The 23,723-nt window shown below is 40.2% G+C and overlaps 1 protein-coding gene across 3 annotated transcripts in view; it reads left to right on the forward strand.

Moving 5' to 3' along the window:
* LRRC8C (leucine rich repeat containing 8 VRAC subunit C) overlaps positions 1-22,720 on the forward strand; it is a 121,776-nt gene extending 99,056 nt beyond the window's left edge. For all 3 annotated transcript variants that reach the window (XM_072649034.1, XM_072649036.1, XM_072649035.1), the window contains exon 3: positions 15,218-22,720. In XM_072649034.1, the coding sequence (XP_072505135.1) occupies positions 15,218-17,488 (2,271 nt within the window). In that variant the 3' untranslated portion in view covers positions 17,489-22,720. The remainder of the gene's footprint in view (positions 1-15,217) is intronic.
* Positions 22,721-23,723: the final 1,003 nt, after the last annotated feature.

A 23,723-nucleotide genomic window follows, 5' to 3' on the forward strand; every position in this document is an offset into this window, starting at 1 on the left:
AAAGCTGGAATGTTGCTGTCCCTTATTACTTCCTAGCTAAAGGACCTGTGACTCCCACAGAATTTCCCAGCCTCTCCCCCATTTTCTTTAGCAGAATTTCTGGGAATAGCAATCCTGCCTTTCTACTCTTGGCTCAACATTCTAAATAAATGTACAAATTGAAGTTAATTTTCAAGTCATGTTTCATACTGTTTGAAATTTCTGCTTCTCACTTTAAAGTACTTTGTCTCCTCCCTCCCTCCGCCCCCCCCAAAAAAACAAACCATGAGAACTGTATCAAACACCCCATTGCATGAACTAAACCTTTTTTTCCTTTTTCTTTCCTGGAATCTTTCTCAGTTTCTCCACTAAAATCCAGGTGTCTTTCCAGCTACTGGATACACTTGCATAGAAAAATTTCTATTGCATTTTGATGGATATTGGAAAAATAACTGAGCTCCATAGTAGTAATTATAATAATTTAATAATAATAATTAACCTTTATATAGGGCTTTTACAGTATATAAAATGCTTTACAGACATTATCTCATGATTCTCATAACAGCCCTGTGAGACTGGTGTCATTATTATCCCCATGGGCTTATTTCCAAGAGACCATTGTTAAGAAGAAAGCTCCCATCTACACCAAAATATTTATAGCAGCATTTTTTATTCTGGTAGCAAAGAATTGGAAACAAAGTGGGTGCCCAGGAATGGCTCAACAAATTATGGTATATGAATATCATTTAAATGATTCATGTGATGAATACAGAGAAGCATGGAAAGACTTACCTAAATGATGCAGAGTGACGTAAGCAGAACCCAGGAAGCAACATACGTAATAATGACAGCAGTGTAAGTGGAAACAACAACCATATGTAGAGACGTAAAAAGTGAATGGTGCAAAATTTAAAACAATAAGGAAAGCTCAAAAGAAGAGACATGAGAAGACACTCCCAATTCCCAGCCTTTTACAAAAGAGGGAGATCCCTAAGTGTTGCACTTTGCCCATACTTTTAGGGTTTTTTAAAATTTCTATAACATTACGAAAATCATATTTTTCTTCTTTTTCTTTTCTTTTTTCTTTAAAACTATGATTTGTGATATGGGAGAGCTCTCTGGGAAGGAAGGATACTGGGGAAGAAGGAAGTCTTGTGAGACAAAAGTGAGCCATATCTTCTTTCCTCCTTCATACTGCTCATGCTTATACCTGTCTCCTAACAACTTGGAGGCCAGCCCCCTGGATGCCACACTAGACTAAGTGTGGGGTAGAGCATGATCAAGTGATTGGAATTCCAGACAGAAAAACAGGATCGCTGAACAGCCCTGACTTGTCTGAGTTAGGACAATGGTACTTAACCTTTTGTTGCCTCTCCTTATAATTTGCAAGGCAGCTAGATGGGGCGATGGATAGAGTCCCTAGCCAGGAGTCAGGACAACCTAAGTTCAAATTCATCCTCAGACACTTAGTAACTGTGTGACCCTGGGCAAGTCACTTAAGCCTGTTTGTCTCAGTTTCCTCATCTGTAAAATGAGCTAGAGAAGGAAATGGCAAACCACTTCAGTATCTTTGCCATGAAAATCCTATGGACAAGTCTGTGGGGTCACACAGAGTTGAATATTATTGAACAATAACACCTAGAGGAAGCCCTGCAAAAACTACATGGAAATAAGTAATCGTGTAACTGGGAGAGGAACCAAAACCAATATGTCAACTGAGGAATAATGCTGAGGATGCCTCTTAAATATAACCACTTAACTGTGCAAGACTCTTGGGAGTTGCTTGACTGCTCTGCCTCAGTTTCCTCATTTATAAAATGAAAAAGTCAGACTCGATAAGCTCGGAGCGCCCTTTCATCTCTAAAGATATGGTTTCTCTGTGTCAGCTGACTGAGACAGAAGTGGGAAATTATATGGTTAAAAACCTCAGTTAGCTGGTGTAAGCTGAAGAATGGAATTCTTCAGCTCACTGAAATTTTTGGTAAACTGAGAGTTAATTTCATGTATGTAATGAAACTACCTAACATCAACCAATGAGTACCTTTAAATGTCCCTCCCACCCAAACTGCAGTAAGCACCATCAAAGATAAAAAAAGAAAATAAGACTTGGAATATGTCCCTATATGTCCACAGCCTATCTGGGAAGAGAAGACTCGCACATGGGGAAATAATTAAGAATTATACTACATGGTAGTGAAGCCTCCTAATTTTCCCATATCTGTGAGGGACCCCAACATTGTCCTAGTCACCCAGATTTGTAACCTCAGACTCAGCCTGAATTCTTCCTTCTCCCTCACCCCTACCCCCATATCTAATCAGGTGCCAGGTCTTTTTACTTCTGCCACATCTCCCAAACTCTTCCCTTTCCCCTCCCTCAGCTGCCACCCTAATGCAAAACCTTGTCACCTCTTGCCTGAACTACTTGAGATAGCCAACTAGCTGATCTCACTGCCAATGTGGTATTCCTAAAGCACAGATCTGACCATGCCTAGCATCCCTTTGCTGACACCCATGCCTGGAATGCTAGTGAGATTTGAGCCTAGATCTTCCTGGTTATGAGGCTGGTTCACTATCCATTATACCCTGCTTCCTCTGTTTAGGTCTTAGGATTATACTGGTCTTATTAAAGGTGTCTCATAGGCTGTTTATCAATTTTTATGAATAATTTGTGTAGTATAAGTACTAATTATTTTTTAAAATCTTGATTGAATTCTCCTGTAAATAACATCGATCAGGCATTTTGCCTTTTGTATTTCCTTTATGCCTAGTTTCATTTACATTGAGTTATTTAAAATTTCTACATGGTGTTCTCTTAGTTAAGGCATTCTGGAGGTAGAAAAACCTCTGTTTCCTTTCGATTCTGATTTGCTACATATAACTGTACAGATCATTTCTGATCATTCTTCTTATATTCTTCTCTGTTGTTGAATTGCCTTTGATAAAGCTTTGTGCCTAGTCAAGAATTCATACATATTGCTGATGGCTGACAATACCCACTTGTTAATGTCCTTTAAGCTTACTTTTTTCTATATTTTTACTTAAGAAGGTGACTGCCACTCCTCCTGTGTAACCTTGGCAAGCTCACCTTGCCTTTTGGGGGCCTCGATTTCCTCATCTGTGAAGTGAAGAGACTGAACTAGATAACTTCTGATTTCGGTCTCTAAATATTCCCATTAACCCTTTTTTTCTTAAAGTTTTAGGAAAACTCATTGGGCTGCAGGTGACTGTGGTTCATCCAAGAGATGTCTAGTAGGTGAATATTGAACTGGAGATCAGGAGAGAGTTGAGACCTGAATATATGTTTGGAAGTCATTTGCCCAAGACCATTAATGGAGTTTGAAGCAGCTGAGGAGATAGATCATTTCTGAGAAACGCCTTGACCATAAAAGCTAACCCCAGCCTCTGCCTCATCCTTCCAAGTTTGCTCGGTACATGTTGTTCTGGCTTAAAATGTGATGTGATACAATACACCTAAAAATCCTCAGAAAATTCTGCCCCAACAATAGACTCCTGTCATTTATTTGGCTACAAGACCAGGGAGTTTTGTAATGACTTTTTGCTAGATTAATTAAAAAGACAATAAGTTAGTGCCCTGGGTGTTACTGCCCTGGAAATGAGTGCTGGCTCTGACGTGGGTAATGAGGGGGAGATGCCTTAACCTCAAGGAGTCTCATTTTCTTCACTCCCAAAATAGGTGAGATAATGCGTTACCACCACCACACAAGGCTATAAGGAAAATGTTTTTTAAGCCGTAGTGTATTTTATGAAGTTATCTGAGTTTTTATAATACATGTCCCACTTCATATCCTTTGTTGAAAAGTAATGGTTTCTAGAGCATGGAAACTGTGATTTTTGTATTGATCCTAGAAGGCATAGCACCTTGTGCAGTTAAGTACTTAATAATTGTTGATGCATATTTAAAATTCTGTCTCCTAGAAGGCAAAGGAAACATGGTTTCCTGAGTCTGCCATGTTGTCCTGTTACTTTACCACTTCCTATTTAACATGAGCTTCCTGTAAAACATTGACTGTCTGAAATGTAATGGGCCCCCTGGCCAAGTAATGTACACCTCCTCCTTGAGGGGCTTCAGGCTCTGAGGCTGGAGCATCCTTTTCTTGACTTTGTTTTGGTGAGGATTCCTGTCAGGTTTAGGTTGGATTCGGTGGCCACAGGGGTTGCTTCCAATTCTCAAAAGATGTGATTCAATAAAGTCAGTTCCGCAAGCATTTATTAAGTACCTACTGTGTGCTGAGGAGTAAACAGAGACAAAAACACGATAGAGAAGCTAACATTTGGGGTGGAATGGGAAGCAGAAGTGCATAATATATACACACATGAGTAAATACAAGATATAGACAAATGTGAAATAATTAATATAAATCAATGTAATAGTAATCAACCAATATAAAGTAATTTTGAGAGGAGGTAGGCACCAGGAGCTTGATGAATCAGGAAAATGGATTCTAAGAGCTTGAGGTGGGGTTAGGGGTGAAGGCCTGAGGGACAGGAATGAGATGGCTGTTACTTAGAACATCAAGGAGACCTGGTTTGGTTAGAGTATCGAATGTATGTTCAGAGAGAGACATAAAGTGTAATTGTCCTAAAAAGATAGTTTGGAACCAGTTTATGAAGAGTTTTAAGTATCAAACAAATGGGTTTATATTTTAATCTAGATGCTTGAAGGGGAGCCACTGAAGGTTCTGAGGCAGTGAGGCAGCACAACAGACCTGAGTTCAAATCTGGCTTCAGATACTGACTAACTATATGACCCTGGGCAAGTCACATAAACCTCTTGATGCCTCAGTTTCCCCAAATGTAAAATAGGAAAAATAATTGTACCTACCTCCCAGGGTTGTGATAATAAAATGAAAGTTATTTGCAAAACAAGTGCCTTATACAAACTTGTTTCCTTTTTTCCTTCCTTCTTTCCTTCCTTCCTTCCTTCTTTCCTTCCTAGGACAGTGACATGGTCAGACTTGTGCTTTAAGTATCATTTGGGTGGGAGATGTAGAGACTGGAGGCAGGAACCAATTAGGAGGTTTTCAAAATCATCTAGGAGAGATACGATGAGGACTTTTAACTGAGGGGACAGCCATGTCAATGGAGAAAAACAGACAGATGTGAGAGATGTTGTAGTAGGGGGTAGAGCCAATAAGTCTTGATCATTAATTGAATATGGGGGTGAGAGTGAAGAGTCAAGGATGACAGCCAGGTTGTGGGAACTTGGGCAATTGGAAGAAAGAATGGTGCTGCACTTGACAGAATGAGGGAAGTTAGGATGGGAGAGTTTGAGTGGAAAGATAAATGAGTTTTGTCTTGGAAATGTTGAGTTTAAGATGCCTATGGGATACCCAGATGAAGATGTTGAACTGGAGCTCAAGAGAGTCCTTTTAGAGAATGAATAGAAATTTGAGAGTCGTCTCCATAAAGCTGATGGTAGAACCTTTGGTAGCTAATGAAATTACCAAGTGAGAGTATAGAGAGAGAAGAGAAGAGAGCTCAGACATTCACTCTCACATGAGAGAGGAGGGAGCATATGGGTGTTGTGCCTTCAAGGGAGACTCAGGAGAATTGGTCAGGCTGATAGAAAAAGAGCCTAGGGTAAAGAAAGGATCTAGATAGTGTCAAGTTCCCCTATCATACCTCTCAGAGAACCATTCAAACATAGTGTGGATAACCACCTGTTAGATGTTGTGGAGGATAGGGACATGAGATGATCTCACCAACTCAGTGAGTCTATGGTTCTATGGCTAAGCTCTTAGCTACACAGTGACTGCAGTGGCCACACCCTCAATACCAGGAACCACAGGCAGGAAGGGCAGCCTCCGTTTTCTACAAAGTCCTAGAGTAGGGGAGAACATGTGTCCCATCTCCCTTCATATTGTGTGCCAGGCATATAATAAGTCCTTAATAAATGTTTGTTGATTGATTGGGTTGATTTCTTCTTCTTTTGCTCTTTCTGCCTTCTGTTTCCTACCTCCTCTTCAACCCCACTAATAACCAACCCTCTTCCTTGCTTAACTTTCTCCACAGTAGGGACTGGGCAAAAGCAGCAGATCACTGCATCAAGCTACCCAGGATGCTTAGGATAACATCTCAAAATCCATATCTCCTCCTCAGGCCAATTCCATATACCCTGAGGTAGTTGCATGATTCTAGAATAATCTGGGGACATTGCCTTGACGTGGGCAAATTTAGATGAAATTTGCCAGTGAGTTTTAGTCATTGTCCCAAATCTTTCATTTCATAAACTGTATACATGATGTTCCCCTTGGGATTCTCCCCATCCCTTGCCAGGCTTGCCCTTTTTTTTGTTTACAGAAACTAGCACCATTATTTCTGGATTCTGCTGCTAAGTATTTTAGTAGGTTCTTAGGGTACCACTTGAACTTTGGGCTGAAATCTAAATCTAAATTTCATTATTCCAAAAGCATCATCACAAAAATGTATTTCAGAATCTCCCAATGACTTGCATGTGGCATCTCTGCTCAAGTTCATAATTACTTCTGAAAATTTTTTTACTGCTCTGTTGCCATTGAAATTTCTAAAATTTGGACTTTTGAAACAGGTTTTCCTGTTTTCATAGGAATAACAGTTCACTTGTTTGATGAGAGGTGTCATGAGCTGGGGGTGGAGATGATTCCTTAGAAATATCCCTTATTCTATTAAGTTGTTCTTTTTTCCATGTTCCTCCTAGTCCACCTTTTCCTAAAGGGGGAGCATGGGGCTCCTACCCCATGACTATAATCTGTTTTCAGCAAGATCATAATTGTTTAGCCTTATACTGACTAGAAATCGTTCCACTAAACAGAACTGAAGCAAAAAATGAAAATTGACAAGTCTTTTTGTATTCAGTTCCCAAGATCCCCCTCCCCAAAGTCAGGATGCTAAGAATCATTTTGACAAGAGAATGACAGAAGACTATAGGGCAAGACATCCCTTCCAGTAAAAGTAGCCATTATTTTATCTTTCTTTGGAATCCAAACACAGGCATCAACAGTGGCAAGATCCTCCCTACTCCTCCCTCTGTGTCTTTCCTGAGTCAGCACTCTGCTTTCTGTTTGGAGAATTATCAGGCTGCTTTCACTTGGGCAGATTGGAGTGGGGGTTGGGGAAAGAGAATGAGTATTGGAAGAAAAGAATTTATCTCATAGGAAGCTGGAGTGGCTCAAGATGAAAATATTGTCCAAGCCATACTGATAACTGTGCACACTGGCCAAGTCTGTGTTTTAGATTTTCAACTATTCTTTAACTCTTCACAACTTGCAAGATTTACTTGTGGAAGTTGCGTTAAGTAACTGATGAACTCCCCTGATGTTTTCTGCCTGCCTTTTGCCAATGTGGTCATTATCATATATTCATGTGTTTTTTCTCATTGCCTTAAAATAAATGAAGGATTAGAAAAATAATCTTATTTAGATGGACCAAATGACCATAGTGCTAGTGCCCCATTTTTTAAAAAATCACTCTCCTGTCAGTTAACTATAAATCAGGGGATCATGACCTGGAATCTCTGAACTTGGTTATTTTTGTTTTGCATTCTTGAGGGGTTTTTTTTGTTCACTACATTTTAATATAACTTGTTTCCTATGTGATTTTATACATATTTTTATGCATTTGGAAGCATTATTCTGAGAAGAGGTCCACATTTTCTTTCCCCTGAGAATTATACCTTTGTTGGATAAACAATTAGAGCAGTTTGCTTTGATAGGGTAGGAGGGACATGGCTTTCAATATTTAGCACACAATTCCTCCGTTTCACACCCTCTGTGTTATTTTCAGATAGTAACATAGTTATGAACTTTATTATTGACAACAAAACCTGCCCACAACAGACAGGAAACAGTGCCAGTAACAGCTCTTTGTAAGAGTACGTGTGCAAGGGGTTGCTTTTCCTTCTGCACTGAAGGCAGGGTCCTTGCTTGTACCATGGTGACAGAGACAACTTATGGAGGTTAGAGTGGTTCAGTCCATGCCTTAGCACGATGGCAGCCACCCTACTCAATGAGCAGAGAGGCAAGCGCTGGTTATGGTGAAGCAGGACTCATTTACCATAAATGAGCAGGGCCATCTCCTATTGTCCTGATGAATATCTGTCCACTGGGCCAGATGACTCCAGAAGAGAGAGTGAGGCTGGTGACTTTGCACAGCCCTCCCTCACTTAAATCCAATTCACTTGCAAGTCACAGCGTCATCTTCCTGATGTCATGGTCCTTCTCAAAAACAAAGGACAAACATCAGCCATAAATGAAAAAATGATTAACAGCAACCCCAGTGCTATCTTTGCCATCCCTTTTACAGCTTCATTTCTTCTTTACTGGATCTGAACATGACTGAAACATTGACTGGAAACAAAACCTGTATCACTAGGGCTATTTTTACCATCCAAGAGAATAAATGTCTCACCTATTGAAGTCCAGTCATCCTGATGAATATCTGGTCATTGGATTCAGATGACTCTGGAGGAGAAGTGAGGCTGGTGACCTGCACAGCCCTCCCTCACTCAAAACAAAGTCAAGTGCAAGTCATGTCATCATTCCTCTGATGGCATGGCCTTCAGCAATGAAGGACAAACACACACACACACACACACACACACACATATAATTTAGGATCATAAATTTAGAGATAAGTCAGATCACTGAGGACAACAGCCTCATTTTCCAGATGAGGAACTGAGGCTTAGAGATGTTAAGAGACTTGCCCAAGGTTGTCCAGTTGCACAGCAGAGCTGGAGTTTGAACTCAGGTGTTTTATCTCCAAAACCCCATGATTCGGAAGTTAAGAACAGGTAAAAAGAGTTAAAGATAAAGATTTGGGGGTCAGCTGCCTAGGGGGTTATAGTTATCTTGGCAAGATTGCATTCTATTGGTAAGGAAAAGGGGGGTGAGAGAGAAAATCTTGGAGCCCATCAACCATCAAGTGTTTGATAGATGATAAGCTAATGAAGCAAGGAAGGAAAGGTTAAAAACACAGAAGAACCAGGAGAATGGGGCACACATTGTGTCCCATTTTTCAAGTAAAAAATGTTCATTCAAGCCTGACTCCTGGAGTACCTTCTAGCTTAAATCTGTCATCCTAGAATAGCCATGTTACCATTTTGAACTACTGTTTTTGTCCTTGTGTTATACCAGAAACAAGGCAGTTTCCTCACAGATATCACTTCCAGACAATAACTCATAAAACTGTGCTGGAAAAACTCAACTTAGACCTTACTCATATTGTCTCTTCTGCCCTCAATAATTCCAGTGACTTATGTTTCTATAACCCTTTATTTTTTACAAAGAATTTCTATAACAACACTGTGAGGTAGGTATTATAAGCATTCCCAGTTTTACAGATGAGGAAACTGAGGTTCAGAAGAATTAGCAACTTACATAGGGTGTAATCAACAGAAATTGAATCTGGGTCATCTGACTGCAAACCTCGCATTTTTTCAATACACACTCACACACACCCTCCTCAACCCAAGCTATAAATTTGTCACAGAATAAAATATGTTGTTTAGTTTTTTGTGCTACACAAAAAGTTGGTGAACTACAAAGTGTGAATGGAGAGTCTTAGATACTGGAGAGAAAGGACAGGCAACTGAATGGGAAAACAAGGGAAAGACCACAGAGGCTCTCCTCAAATGTCCTCAAGTCTCCCAGAGACTGTCTGATTTTTTCTACCTGAAGGAACAATCAGATCTTGGCTGTCATCACATTCCGACCCCTGACCTAATCTAGCTGTATCTCTAGTATGTAACCAGATAGGTTGATGTACTTTTATGTTGCTCCAGTCTATATGTCAAGCTCTTCCTCTGATGCTCTTTTTTTGCTTTTAACACAGCCCATTAACATTTCATGTGACCAAATTTCTTGTCTTTTCAACTTGGCACTTATAGTCAATTCCTGCCCCCCCCCTTTTTTTTTTTTTGGTCATGATGCTTTCCCAGAAAGTACAACATAAAGATTTTATTTTTGGATTGTGGTGATTGAGCCTCTCATTCCTGACCAAGTAAAGTATAGACACAGTGGATTCTAATAATAATAATAATATAATTTCCATAGTGCTTTAAGATTTACAAGGCATGTACAAAAATATTTATAGCAGCACTCTATGTAGTTGCCAAAAACTGGAAGTCAAGGGGATGTCCATCAATTGGGGAATGGCTGAATAAATTATGGTATATGAATGTAATGGAGTACTATTGTGCCATAAGAAATGATGAACAAGAAGACTTCAGAGAGGCCTGGAAAGACTTATATGACCTGATGCTGAGTGAAAGGAGCAGAACCAGGAGAACTTTATGCACAGCAACAACCACAGTGTGTGAGAGTTTTTTCTGGTAGACTTAGATCTTTGTAATAACACAAGAACTTCTGAAAAAAAAAAAAAATCCCAATGGTGGACCTCAAGGCAAAATGCCTTCCACACTCAGAGAGAGAAATATGGAAGTCACTCACATAATGTAGCAGATCATGTTTGTGTATGTGTATCTGTTTGTGTATCATGTTCTGATTTGTTATACGGATTCTTTCATTTATCTTAGTCTGACTACATAGCATGACTATAGTGAAAATATACTCAATAGGAAAGTATATGTAGAATCTATACAGAATTGTATGCAGTCGTGGGGAGGGAGGGAGGTAGTGGGGGGTGGGTGGGGAGGGATAAAATCGCAATTGTATGGCAGTGATTGTTAAACATTAAAAAAATAAAAAAATTTAAAATAAAAAAAAAAAAGATTTACAAGGCACTTTATGAAAATTGTCTTATTTTGCTGTCACAAGAACACTAGGCGTTGGTATTATTCTTCTCTCTTTGCAATGGAGGAAACTGGGCCTGACAGAGGTTAAGTGACTTGCCCAGGGTCACACAACTTGTCCATGTCTGAGGCCAGATTTGAACCTCAGATATTACTGACTCCATAATAAGATCTAGAGGTTGGCAAGAGAACCCACTCTGGAGAAAACACAGCTCTTTGATGTGTCCTGACATATTACTAAAATATATGTCCTTCCCCCTCTTCATTGCTGAGGTGGCAGGGGGGCAGGAGTAGATCTGGTCCACTGTACTTGTTTTCCTCCTGGGATGATGTGTTGCCTGGTGTTCCTGTGTCTCTGGTATGTAACCAGATAGACTGCTTCCTTTTCATTCAGGTCCTTTGTAGTGCAGGGCAGCTTTCTTGGTAGGAGAAGAAGAAGCAAGATATATTGAAATGTAAGTGATATAAAAACAAAAGCTATTGATCAAAATTTTTAAATGTTTAAATAAAAAGTTAGTAAAATAAAAAATGTAATTACATATAACAAAAATTGCTCAAAGGCCAGCAAAGTTCAGCCAGTGTTGTGCTTCTACGAGGTGTTTCAATTTACTGTAAAAGACAGAGCATCCTTCAGTATTTTAGGGATCTGTAATCTCGTCCATACAGATTCTTCCTTCAGAGCTGCAGATCATAATGCTTCAGTGCCTTAGCAGATGGTCTTCAGGAGTTACCACTTAAAAATAAGCATCCTCTTCCTAATTTCCATATTACTGTTCAGGGCACCACTATCCTTCCAGCTACCCAGACCTACAGCCTAAGTATCATCCTGGACTCCTTGCTCTCTGTACTGCCCCCACCCCCGCTCCATGCCAAGTCGTATTGATCCTGCCATCATCACATGTCCCAGACACATCCCTTTCTGTTCTCTGATACTACCCTGTTGCAGACCCTCGTCTCTTTACAAGTAAACTTGCAATAGCCTTCTGATTGTTTTTCCCACCTCAACTCTCTCTCCAGTCTGTCTTCAACTCAGCTGTTAAATTGCAGGGGTGACCATGACACTCCCCTACTCAAGAAATCCCAGTGGCTCCACGTTACCTCCAGAATCAGATATAAATATCCTGTTTGACTTATAAAGCCGTTTTTTACCTATCTCCTTCCTACCTTTCCAGGCTCTGTACACCTTCCTCCTGCTCATGTACTCTACAAATATCTGGTCACTGGATTCAGAGGCTCTGGAGGAGGAGTGAGGCTGGTGACCTGCACAGCCCTCCTTCACTCAAAACAAAGTCAAGTGCAAGTCATGTCATCATTTCTCTGATGGCATGGTCTTCTTTAGCAACGAAGGGCGAACACACACACACAAACACGCACACACACACACACACACACACACACACACACACACATGATCCAGGGACACTGGCTTCATGGCTGTTCTTTTCACAAGTTACTCAATCTTCAGTCTCCATGCATTTTCACTGACTGCCTCCCATTAACTATTGTCTTAGCCTTAGGAATTCCTAAGCCTTAAGAATCCTCTTCTCCACTCCTCCTGTGGTCTCTCAATCTAAATTTGGGGTATGGAGATGCCAGGCTGGGCCAGGTTCTCTATTCTCTTCCCCACCCCCAGCTCAGTCATATCTCATGGCAGTTCACCCTCATCCTAGGAAATGTCCTTCATGCTACCCCCACCAACTAGCTCCAAAGAAGACTTTTCTCTAAAGGACCCCAAAGCTAACCCCTCTACTTTAGATCAAGGGAAAAGCAAACACAGGAAGAGTAGAGAACTGGATTCCTAAGTCTAAGACAATAGCCTCGCTAGAAAAATCAGTGACAAAGGAAATAGAACTGAGTTAATATTGAGACTAAGCAGGAGATTAGGCAAGAGGACGTTAAAGAAAACTGGGCCCCTCACGGTCCTTATTTGGGGCTTAATATTGGCATTAAGCTTTAAGAAATATGACAGCTATTTCCTTTCACCTCTCCCATTGTCTGCTGTGAACTCTCCCCATCTATGCTTCCTGCATAGCATGTTTTGAAGCCGAAGCTTCCTTTTAAAATGTATGGAGTAGTACATGTGTGCTTATCAGGGACTGTCAAAAAAAAAAAAGTTACTCCTTTAATAAGCTGTATTCTAAAGATTTATCAGAAGTGTAGGACAACTTTTAAAAAGGGAAAGAAGGGGGTAAAAAGGGCAAGGCAAGGTAACATAGCCAATGGGGGCAGCTTTGGAGTCAGGATGTTGTTGTTCAGTCACGTTGTGACCCCATATGGGGTTTTCTTGGCAAAGATACTGGCATGATTTTGCCATTTCCTTCTTTAGTGGATTAACAAATAGGTTAAATGACTTGGCCAGGGTCACACAACTAGCGAGTGTCTGAGGCTGGATTGGAACTCAAATCTTCCTGACTCCAGGTCCAGCACTCTATCCACTGAGTCATCTAGTTATCTCTAAAAATCAGAATGACCTGAGTTCAGATTCCACCTAGGGCAAATACTGGCTATGTGAACCCTGGGTAGGTTGCTTTCCATCTTAACTGCTCTAGATCACAAAGACCTTAAGTTACAGAACAGCTGGGAGAGGGACCTTCCTCACCAGAGACTCTCCACATTTATTAAATCACTGGTCCAGAAAAAAGCTGGGAAGAGCCAGAGGAGAACCCCTTCCCCTCCACACACACCTTGTAGACATACATGTTTACACACACATGTATAGCAGTCAAGGATCAAATTATGGAAAAAGGTTCATTATAATAATATTTTTGTATTATAAAATTATTGCAAGTAAAAGGAAAATGGTCAGTTATCCCATAGGATCTTGCCCTCCTCTCCTTCCTCATTCTCATTGAATCACATTCTGTCAGCCAGGTCTTCCTAACTGGCCCTTCTTTATCATCTCTTTCAGCAACCTCCTCTGAGAGTCTTGGGTCCTTTGTCCCAACCCATTGGGCTCCATGGGCTGAACCAACAAGCAGTCAACAATCACTTACTGAACCTGCCATGTGTTACAGCAATATTGTTTGAAGACTAGCTTTGATAGACTTAGCTCTTCTCAGCAGTACAGTGATCTAGGACAATTCCAAAAGACTCATAATGAAAAATGCTCTCCTCATCCAGAGAAAGCACTGTGGCACCTGAATGCAGATTGAAGTAGACTGTTTACTCTTCTTTTCTTTCTTGTGGTTTTTTCCCTTTTGTTCTGAGTCTTCTTTTATAGTGTAACTGATGTGGAAATATGTGTAATATGATTATACATGTATAGCCTATATCAGATTGCATGCCATCTTGGAGAGGGAGGGAGAAAAAAGCTTGGAACTCAAAATCTCATGAAAGTGAATGTTGAAAACTATCATTACGAGTAACTGGAAAAAATAAAATACTATTAAGTGGAAACAAACAAACAGAAAAAGCCAAGCATGGTGCTAAGCTCTGAGGATACAGAGAAAGGCACAAAAAAACCTCAAACCTGCCCACAAGGACCTTCCAGTTAAATAGGGGAGAAAGCATGAAAACAACCCCATCCAAATACAATATATACAGGATAAATTGGAGAGTCAGTACAGGGAAGGTACCAGCTCTCAGTGGGGTTTGAGAAGGCTTCTCATAGAAGGTGGGATTTTGGCTAGGACTTGAAGGTAGCCAAAAGGGAAAGATAAGGAGGGAGAACATTCTAGGAATGCAGGCATTCAGCCTTAAACATGCTGAGCTTTCAGGTAAGGAGCAAAAGCCATGTGGTTAAAACACCAGAGATTTAGCTACCCTGGTGAAGAAAGGGTACTAATCCTTATTTCTTTGTCAAAGGACTTGAGGGTTTGGGGGGTTTTTTTGGCTATAATTTCCACATAAAATGCAGAGGAGCCAAGTTAGTCTTGTTTTAGGGAACAGCACCTTCCCAGCAATTAGAACTATTCACAGTTAGATTGACCTGCTTTGGAGGGTTAGAGGTTCCTCCTCCCTTAGAGTATTCAAGAAAGAATGAATGACTGCTTGTCAGGTATGTTACCTTCCAAGTACTGGCTGGACTCTGCAGCCTCTGAGGGTCTTTGTCCAACTCTGAGATACTGTGTTTCAGTAAAGACAGAGCATCCAGCATTTCCTTTTCTCACCCAGGTAAGTGGAGAGCAAATATAGAAGATAGAATTGGATGTGTTCCTACAGAGAGAGTCATAGAAAAAGTAGCTAGACTTCTAAATAATAGAGGCCATGGTGGTATGGTGGATAGTACCCTGGACTTGGGAATCGGAATGGGTTCAAATCCCAGGTCAGACACATAGCTTTGTGACTCTAGTTAGGTCACCTAACCACTCTATACCTCAGTTTCCCCATCTGTAAAATGAGGGGATATTCTTGATGGCCTCTCTAAGGTTCATTCCAGGTCCAAATCTGTGATCCTTTAAGCAATTTCATGTGATAATTTTCCAACTTTAACAACACGGATGAGTACTTGAGGCAATATAATTTGAAAATATCATTTCTGTGTTTCAGGTTATGCAAGACAAGATAATCTGCCTCCCAAAAACCATACAACCTTCTCAGAACCACTCCTCCCTCCCTAACACATCTCACACCATCAACACTTCAACACCACTGCCTCCACCACAACCATCTGCCAACCCTGCAACTGTGGAAATGAAGGGGCGAAAGACTGACTTGGACCTCCAGCAGTATAGTTTTATAAACCAGATATGTTATGAGAAGGCCCTCCACTGGTATGCCAAGTACTTCCCTTACCTCGTCCTCATCCATACCCTCATCTTCATGCTTTGCAGTAACTTTTGGTTCAAGTTTCCTGGCTCTAGCTCAAAGATAGAACACTTCATTTCCATCCTGGGGAAATGTTTTGATTCTCCTTGGACCACCAGAGCTTTGTCTGAGGTGTCTGGGGAGGATTCTGAAGAAAAAGACAACAGGAAAAACAACTTACAAAAGGCACCTTATCCCCAGACAGCTACTGAAAACACCTTGGTCAAGTCTCAGTCATTAAAGTCCATACCTGAGAAGTTTGTGGTTGACAAGACCTCTGCTGGGGCCCTGGATAAAAAGGAAGGGGAGCAAGCCAAGGCCCTCTTTGAAAAGGTAAAGAAGTTCAGGATGCACGTGGAGGAGGGAGACATTCTTTACAGCATGTATGTCCGCCAGACTGTGCTCAAAGTGCTCAAGTTCCTGATCATCATTGGTTATAATAGTGCCCTGGTTCCCAAAGTCCAGTTTACAGTCAGCTGTGACATTGACATTCAGGACATGACTGGATATAAACACTTCTCTTGCAATCACACCATGGCACACTTATTCTCAAAACTATCCTTTTGCTACTTATGTTTTGTAAGCATCTATGGACTAACGTGCCTTTACACTTTATATTGGCTATTCTACCGGTCCCTAAAGGAATATTCTTTTGAGTATGTTAGGCAAGAGACGGGAATTGATGATATACCAGATGTGAAAAATGATTTTGCTTTTCTGCTTCATATGATCGATCAATATGACCCTCTCTACTCTAAGAGGTTTGCTGTGTTCCTGTCTGAAGTCAGTGAAAACAAATTGAAACAACTGAACTTAAATAATGAATGGACAGTTGATAAATTGAGGCAGAAGCTGCAGGTGAATGCCCAGAACCGCCTGGAGTTGCCCTTGATCATGCTCTCTGGCCTTCCAGACACCGTCTTCGATATCACTGAACTGCAGTCTTTGAAACTTGAAATCATCCAGAATGTCATGATCCCAGCCACCATTGCCCAACTCAGCAATCTCCAGGAGCTCTCTTTGCACCAATGCTCTGTCAAAATCCACAGTGCAGCTTTGAGCTTCCTGAAAGAAAACCTGAAGATCCTGAGTGTCAAATTTGATGACATCCGAGAATTGCCACCATGGATATACAGCCTCAGGAATCTGGAGGAACTCTACTTGTATGGTTCTCTGGGTCATGATATCTCCAGGAACATCACTCTTGAGTCTCTGCGGGAACTTAAAAACCTGAAAGTTCTCTTACTCAAAAGCAACATCTCCAAAATTCCTCAGGCTGTTGTGGATGTTTCCAGTCACCTTCAGAAGATGTACATCCATAACAATGGCACCAAGCTTGTCATGCTCAACAACCTGAAGAAAATGATCAACTTGACTGAGTTGGAGCTTGTTCACTGTGATCTGGAGCGCATCCCCCATGCCATCTTCAGCCTGCTCAGCCTCCAGGAGCTAGACCTGAAGGAAAACAACCTCAAATCCATAGAAGAAATCATGAGCTTTCAGCATCTGAGGAAGCTGACAGTTCTCAAACTGTGGCATAACAGCATCGCCTACATCCCAGAGCATATCAAAAAGCTCACCAGCCTGGAGCGTCTGACTTTTAGTTACAATAAAATAGAGGTGCTGCCTTCTCACCTCTTTCTATGCAACAAAATCAGACACTTAGATCTGTCTTTCAATGACATTCGGTTTATCCCACCAGAAATAGGAGTGCTGCAGAGTTTACAGTATTTTTCCATCACTTCTAACAAAGTGGAGAGCCTCCCTGATGAACTATATTTCTGTAAGAAACTGAAAACTTTGAAGATTGGGAAAAATAACTTATCGGTCCTTTCACCAAAAATTGGGAACCTAGTATTCCTCACCTCTTTGGAGGTTAAAGGCAATCAATTAGAGGTTCTCCCTCCAGAACTCGGTGACTGCCGGGCACTGAAGCGCTCTGGCTTTATTGTAGAAGATATACTGTTTGAAACGCTACCTTCTGATATTCGGGAGCAAATGAAAGCAGAATAACATTCTTCAAAGTTTGATCGAAACATGCTTCTACCAAATACATTATAAATAACTAGGTAGTCTAATGCCTTTACTTTTTTTCTTTTTCACACAAAACAAAATGTACAGACAGATTTGAAGTAAGGAGTACATATATTTTTAATAAAAATTTACTTGTATTTTTTCAATGTTAATATTTTAAAATTTTATTTGTCCTGGAAACTAACGCCCCTTTATTATTGTTTTGTATTGGCAAAAACAGCTAGTTTCATCTGCTGGTATTTTGTTGGATTTTTTTTTTTTGGTTTGGTTTTAAGATCAGTTTATTCTCAAGGAAAGTAAGAAGTTTGGAAATGCACCATGTTGTGGATTATTTGTAATAGATGAAAGTATTTTGCTAATAGCAAATATATGTCCGAGGTCTTTCTGTTGGCTGATGTATCAAGCAGTCTTGCAAAGGATGCAGGTCATTTTCCTCTTACCATCTGGCCTTTCCATTGACAGGATTCATTGGTTCTCCTTCTTTAAAGACTTAGAAAGAATTAAATTTAATTAGAATTAAAGAACCAGATTTGTTGGTTCTCTTTCCACTCAGATGAAACTAAAGTCAGTGAACATAGGAGCAAGCGGTGCACAGATATAAAGTCACCATTTAAGTACTCACTGTACCCCACAACCTCAAACAATGTTGGCGGGATTGCAGAAGAATTGCACTTGCCTTTGGATGGTGGAGGGTGGATAGTGAAAGAAGAAAATTACCTTCAATTATTGATGTCATAGGGTGAACAAAGTTAAATGGATTTGCACTTTTTTGATAATTATTTTTAGAAATCAGATTTTCCAATGAGATTCTCAGTGGTTTGTTTATCCTTTGGATCTTGGTACTGCTGTGTAGCGCTGCTAAACAACCTTTGACAGACTCAATTTATTTTAATATTCTAACTGGTAATGGAATTAAAATTCATGAAATTAGAAGCCTGCTTTTTCAGTAACTCAGTCATCTGCAAAATCTTAATATGTGGGTGCAGTAGATAGGAAATTTTACCTACTAAAACTGTGCTCAATAGCCAGTAAACTCCCACTGTTTCTTTCCTTCCTTTTGGGCACTGTGGCAATTGTAATCTATTTAAGTTTTGCCTCTTGCCCCCAAATAAATGAAAGGCTTTAAATAATCTGTTTATATATTAATCAATTTCCCTCCAAGTCTTTCTTCCCTGTGAACAATACTAACGGCTGCTGGTTGTTCAGGCACAGGAAACCTATCCGCTATGCTTGACTTAAAGTAGGGTCTCTTCCTAAATGATTCTGTTATTTTTTTCTTTTAAGTGTGAATAAATTGTTAAGTGGTTTTCACTTAGCAGATTTTACCTGATAGTCGATATTGGCCCTCTATTTTTGCACTTAGCAATGCCGAAATATTCGGATCTCTGTGCAAAAAGTGTCGATGGACTTGTAAGCTTTGTGATAAAAAGATACAGAAATGGTGTTTGCATATATGGCGATTGGTCATTAGATCTTTGTCATAGGACCAAATTTTCATTGCACTCACTAATCCAATGGAGCTCCTCTGACTTACATCAAAGTCAAAGAGAAAAACGGTAGATGACTGCAAAAGCCTTGCTTAAAAAACTACTTGTTCAACAAATAATTCAGCGACTTAATGTTAATCTGCTGTGGACTGTGTCAATAGGAACTGTTCAACATGCAAATGTATCACTGCTTCCACTTTCAGGTTGGGTGCCATACTGAAGAAACACTTTGCATTGTTCTATTATCCTAACAATATAACCAAAGTGATGTTACAGGATCTACCGAACATTCAGTGTTTCCCGGTGCCAACTGGCCAGCTCACTTATATGAGGCTAGGAGTGACAGTTAAAACCCCTGTGTGTTTGAAGTATTCTTGTGTTTACGTTTTCTCCCCAATTAACCATTCAATTCCAGAATCTTGTTGTGGTCCCTGTAGACACTAGTTGTGAAGATTATATGTAATGTATTTAGAAATGTGGTGTCTCTGTGATTTGAATGTTTTTAAACTTCCAGGGAAGATTTTTTCTTTTTTTGGCCACCAAGAAGAACAAACCAACCCTATTCCAGAAGTCAGGACCCCGGTGGAACCTGGGAAAGGGGTACTGTATTTTTCTGAATTATAGGCATAGGTTTACTTTTACATGCAGCCCTTTCCAAAAAGAAAAGTGCCATCAAGCTTAAAAGCTTATTTAAAAGCAACAATTCAGCTTTCTAGGGTTATAAGTATTTATTAAGCACCTGCTGTGTGCAGGAGGCATTTCCATCACTTATACCAATTTTGGCAGAATTGTAATGCCAAATCTGCCTAGCTTATTTTTTTATTTTTAATGAGCTGTTACAAGCTCCCTTACCTGCCAAGATGCGTCTGATAATAATAATTAATAATAATAATCTTAAACTAATTTTAAAAATGAAATAGCACAAAGCCTTTCAGCTTTGGCTTAAAAAGTAAATGTGTATCCTATGGGGATAGGGGAAAGGGCCTGCCCCACCTGAGGATGTACAATACACAGACTTAGGTAATTCCTGATTTTCTCTTTTATAGCTTTCTAATTTCCCAGTTCACATTTGTTAATTAAAAAAAAAAAGTTTGGCCTTTATTAAAGAAAACTCAGGTAAATAAGTAGCTTGGCTTTCCTAAGGCCATTTTAGTCATCTGCGGGGTCTCTTTCTGCCCCCATTTTCAGCATTTTAAAAGTGCTCTTGACAGAAGTAATTAACAAATTGTATTTCCCCTCAGTAAGACCTATAGGAGGCTATCTATGTAAATACACAGGCACCCTATGTTCGCAGCTGTTTAACCCTTGATATTCTCAATGGCGAGATTATGTTATGTAGAGTAACGCTCTAAGAGCACAGGTTCCTTTCATTGATAAACTGACTGAGAGAGTACGTAGGCCACCTTTCCAAGTGAAGCCTGTCTAGGAATTAGCTCACCCGCAGTTTGGCAGGAGGCTGATGCTCTTGATCCCAAGGCCTCTGACTACAAGATTTTGGAAGATAATTAGTAAAACTCTTGGATCACATGAACACAATTTTCACTTCTGCCATTTGCAGCATGGTTCCTAGCCCATTAAATCACCTATGGTGCTAATCTAGACTGGTCTTCACCATCCATTCTGTTCTACGCTCATCATAAAGAAAAAAAAGTTATTGTAAATATCTCCTTTACCAACTCCTAAATAGGAAGCGTAACTCAGTGCTGTCATTCAAATGATACTTCAGATATTTAACACCTGAACAGCCTGGGAGAAGTCATTTCACCTCCCAGCTTCTCAGTATCTTTGTCTGGAAAATGAAGGGATTAGACTAGATGTCCTCAGAGGTCATGATCTTCCAGTTCTAGATCTCTGAACTATGAGTATAGAGGACCAGCCTTGGGGTAATGAAGACCTGAGTTCAAGTCCTTCCTCTGATAATACCCTAGCTTGGCAGCTACCAGCAAGCCACTTTACCATCTCATTGCCTCCAGGAGACTCTAAGACAGTAAGTTAGGAAGAGTTGCCAGTAGGTAACTGGGAGAAGGGAAAGTCTCCACACTAAGTCTGACCAGAAAAAGACTTAAAAATGACCTTTTTTTCATACCTCTTGGGTCAGGGACCTAGTTAACCTGAGGAAAGTGTAGTTTTCATGTACATAAGGAAAAAAACCTTTCCCACAATCAGCTCTCCAAGAACATAATCAGTAGTGAGTGAGCGGACTCTTCCTCCTTGGAGCTCTTCAGGCAGAAGCTGGAAGACTACTTGCTGGCAGTGGTGTCAAGGGGATTCTTGTTCATGGATTACCTGACTTCTTGGGTCCCTTCCAGCAGTAAGTCTGACTCTGAGTCTGTGGTTTGCTTGGGATGAGGCAAATAGAGAAGGACTGCTTGGCCCTTGTTTTACCCCAAGGATTTGTCATTATTACTAATATGAAAGAATCAGAAATAGCTTGGCTGATTTATGGATATTCTTTTAGCAACATTTTCTGTGCCACCCCCTTAAAAAGTGCACAAGATCGGTATTACTATACTTCACTTGCCAAAAGTTATGGTGAGAAAATATAGGCTTTGATATAGCTTCCTTCCATGGAAATGATTTCTCCTAAACAGATCTCTGTATTTATCACCTATCAAGCACTCATTCAATTCAACAACCATTTATTAATCGGCACTACACATCAGACACTGTACGAGGTAAAAATAAGATAAGAATGAAATCTTCCCTGACCTCAAGGAGCTTGTATTCTACTGAAATGAAGTGATCGATCAGGATCTACTGATATGAACTGTCTACCAACCATACATCATTACGAAGAATTTTACCAACATTTCAGAGTAATCAGTAGAGAATATACTTCAGCATAAATGCATACTTTTTGAAGCCCCATTTAAAGTTCAGAGTACATCTGAGATGTTATTCCCCATCAATGATCCTATTAATGGTAAAATTGGATCTCTCATTAACATTCCACAATGGGATTGCCAAATTAGCATTACAATGCCTAGCTCTGAACTTGTGTCTTGGAAGACCTAGGGTCCTTAAAGCCTTGGTCCTGGGAATTACTTTGTACTCAGAAACTAAAGAAGTACCTCTTTAGATTGCGAGCTCCTTGAGGGCAGGGAATGTCTTTTGCATTATTGTATCCCAGCACTTATCACAGTTCCTGACACATAGTGGGTGCTTAATAAATATTAACTGACTCTGAAAACTTAAGCATACTCTACCTGCCCAGCATTATCACCCCTTTTGCCAGTAGTCCCTAGGCACCAAGTGTCCACTGCCCCTTAGTCTTCCCGGTAAAGTTCAGATGACAATGCCGGGCAGTATAAAAAAATAAACATATTTTAGATAGGCTTTTTATGCCAGATCTCTATAAAAGAGAATGGAGATGGTGTGGTCTTGGTTTTATTTGACTGGCAGCTACTTGATAAGTAATGTCCTCTGAATTCACCTGCTTCCTTTGTGTCATCTCCCACCCAGTCTCTCTTTAAGGGGATATTTTTGTTGTCTGTTTCTGGTGAGCTCAATCCTTCTTTGCATTCTCCAGACATCAGTGTGCGTGCTCATGTTGTCAAATTCTACAAAGTTCTCCAAAACTGTCAAGAGAAATTGGAAAGCTGACATGATGGAGAATCATCTTAAACCTATGGCAAAAAGTGTCTTATTATCATTGGCTGTGTTGTATTATACTGAAGTACAGTTCCAACAGCATAAGTGAAATAAAACTTTTTCTAATTTAAAATGGAGATATGTCTTTTTCTGGGGAGTGGCATGGGAAACAGATGGGGGAGGTTTGGGTTTTCTGTATTTGTGGTTCCCAAAGGTGGGGAGAGGGGAAGGTTAGTACTTTAGTAAGGAAATATAAGGCAATCTAAGGAAGAAACATCTTGTGACTGAAACATGGGGATCAAGCTGCCCTGAAAGTCCCCAATTCTCTATCCAGGAGGTTGAGGTTCAGTAATTCTCACCATTCAGTCCACTTGGTTTCTGTTTCTTTGACTGTCATGTGACTGAGAGCATATATGTCTCAACCACTGCTTCTCTTAAGCTTGATCCTTGGTCCCCAGGAACTGCTGGTTTAGAAACTGTACCCTAGAATTACATGGATGAGGACTCGTGAATCCAGTGTTTTTCTAGCCCAGGACAATCATTACTGGTTCTGGGGATTAGGGAGAAGTTAAGAAGGGGATCCTTAGGGTTCAGATCCTTTCTTATTTCCACTGTTCCTAGTCCTACAAAACAAGAGTAAAGAAGAAAAAAGCAAAAATGGGCCATATGTACTCATTTACTTATACCTCCTATATTTATCTTCCTGTTACTCACAATGGGGAAACATTTCTGTTATCTCTCATTGTCTAGCAAGAGTAGAGGGTTCTTTGGTTGCTGGTTTGGTTGTAATGATGTACAGATTGCATTTCCTAGTGAATCCTAAGAAGCTCACCAGCTGCTCCACAGATATTTGGTGTTCTTGACTGGTAGAATCCTCAATGCAAATTTGTTTTTAATTTAGAAAAAAAACTTCAAATTTCTTGGCCCACTGTATTCTCTATGGTGCTAATGTCCTGGGTGACCCCCCAAAAAATTTATTCTGTGTTTTATACTCATTCTTCAGAAAAATGTTAGTAAATATCTTTATAAATTAAGTCTTTGGCCATGAGTCCCTTTTATGAGTCAGCCCAGAGGTATGGCTTCTCCTACAACAGTTCCAACAAAAGTCCTCAAGTCATCCCTAGTCACTGATTCAT

Source organism: Notamacropus eugenii, chromosome 2, assembly GCF_028372415.1.
Source record: "Notamacropus eugenii isolate mMacEug1 chromosome 2, mMacEug1.pri_v2, whole genome shotgun sequence".
In the NCBI taxonomy this organism is placed as follows: Eukaryota; Metazoa; Chordata; class Mammalia; order Diprotodontia; family Macropodidae; genus Notamacropus; species Notamacropus eugenii.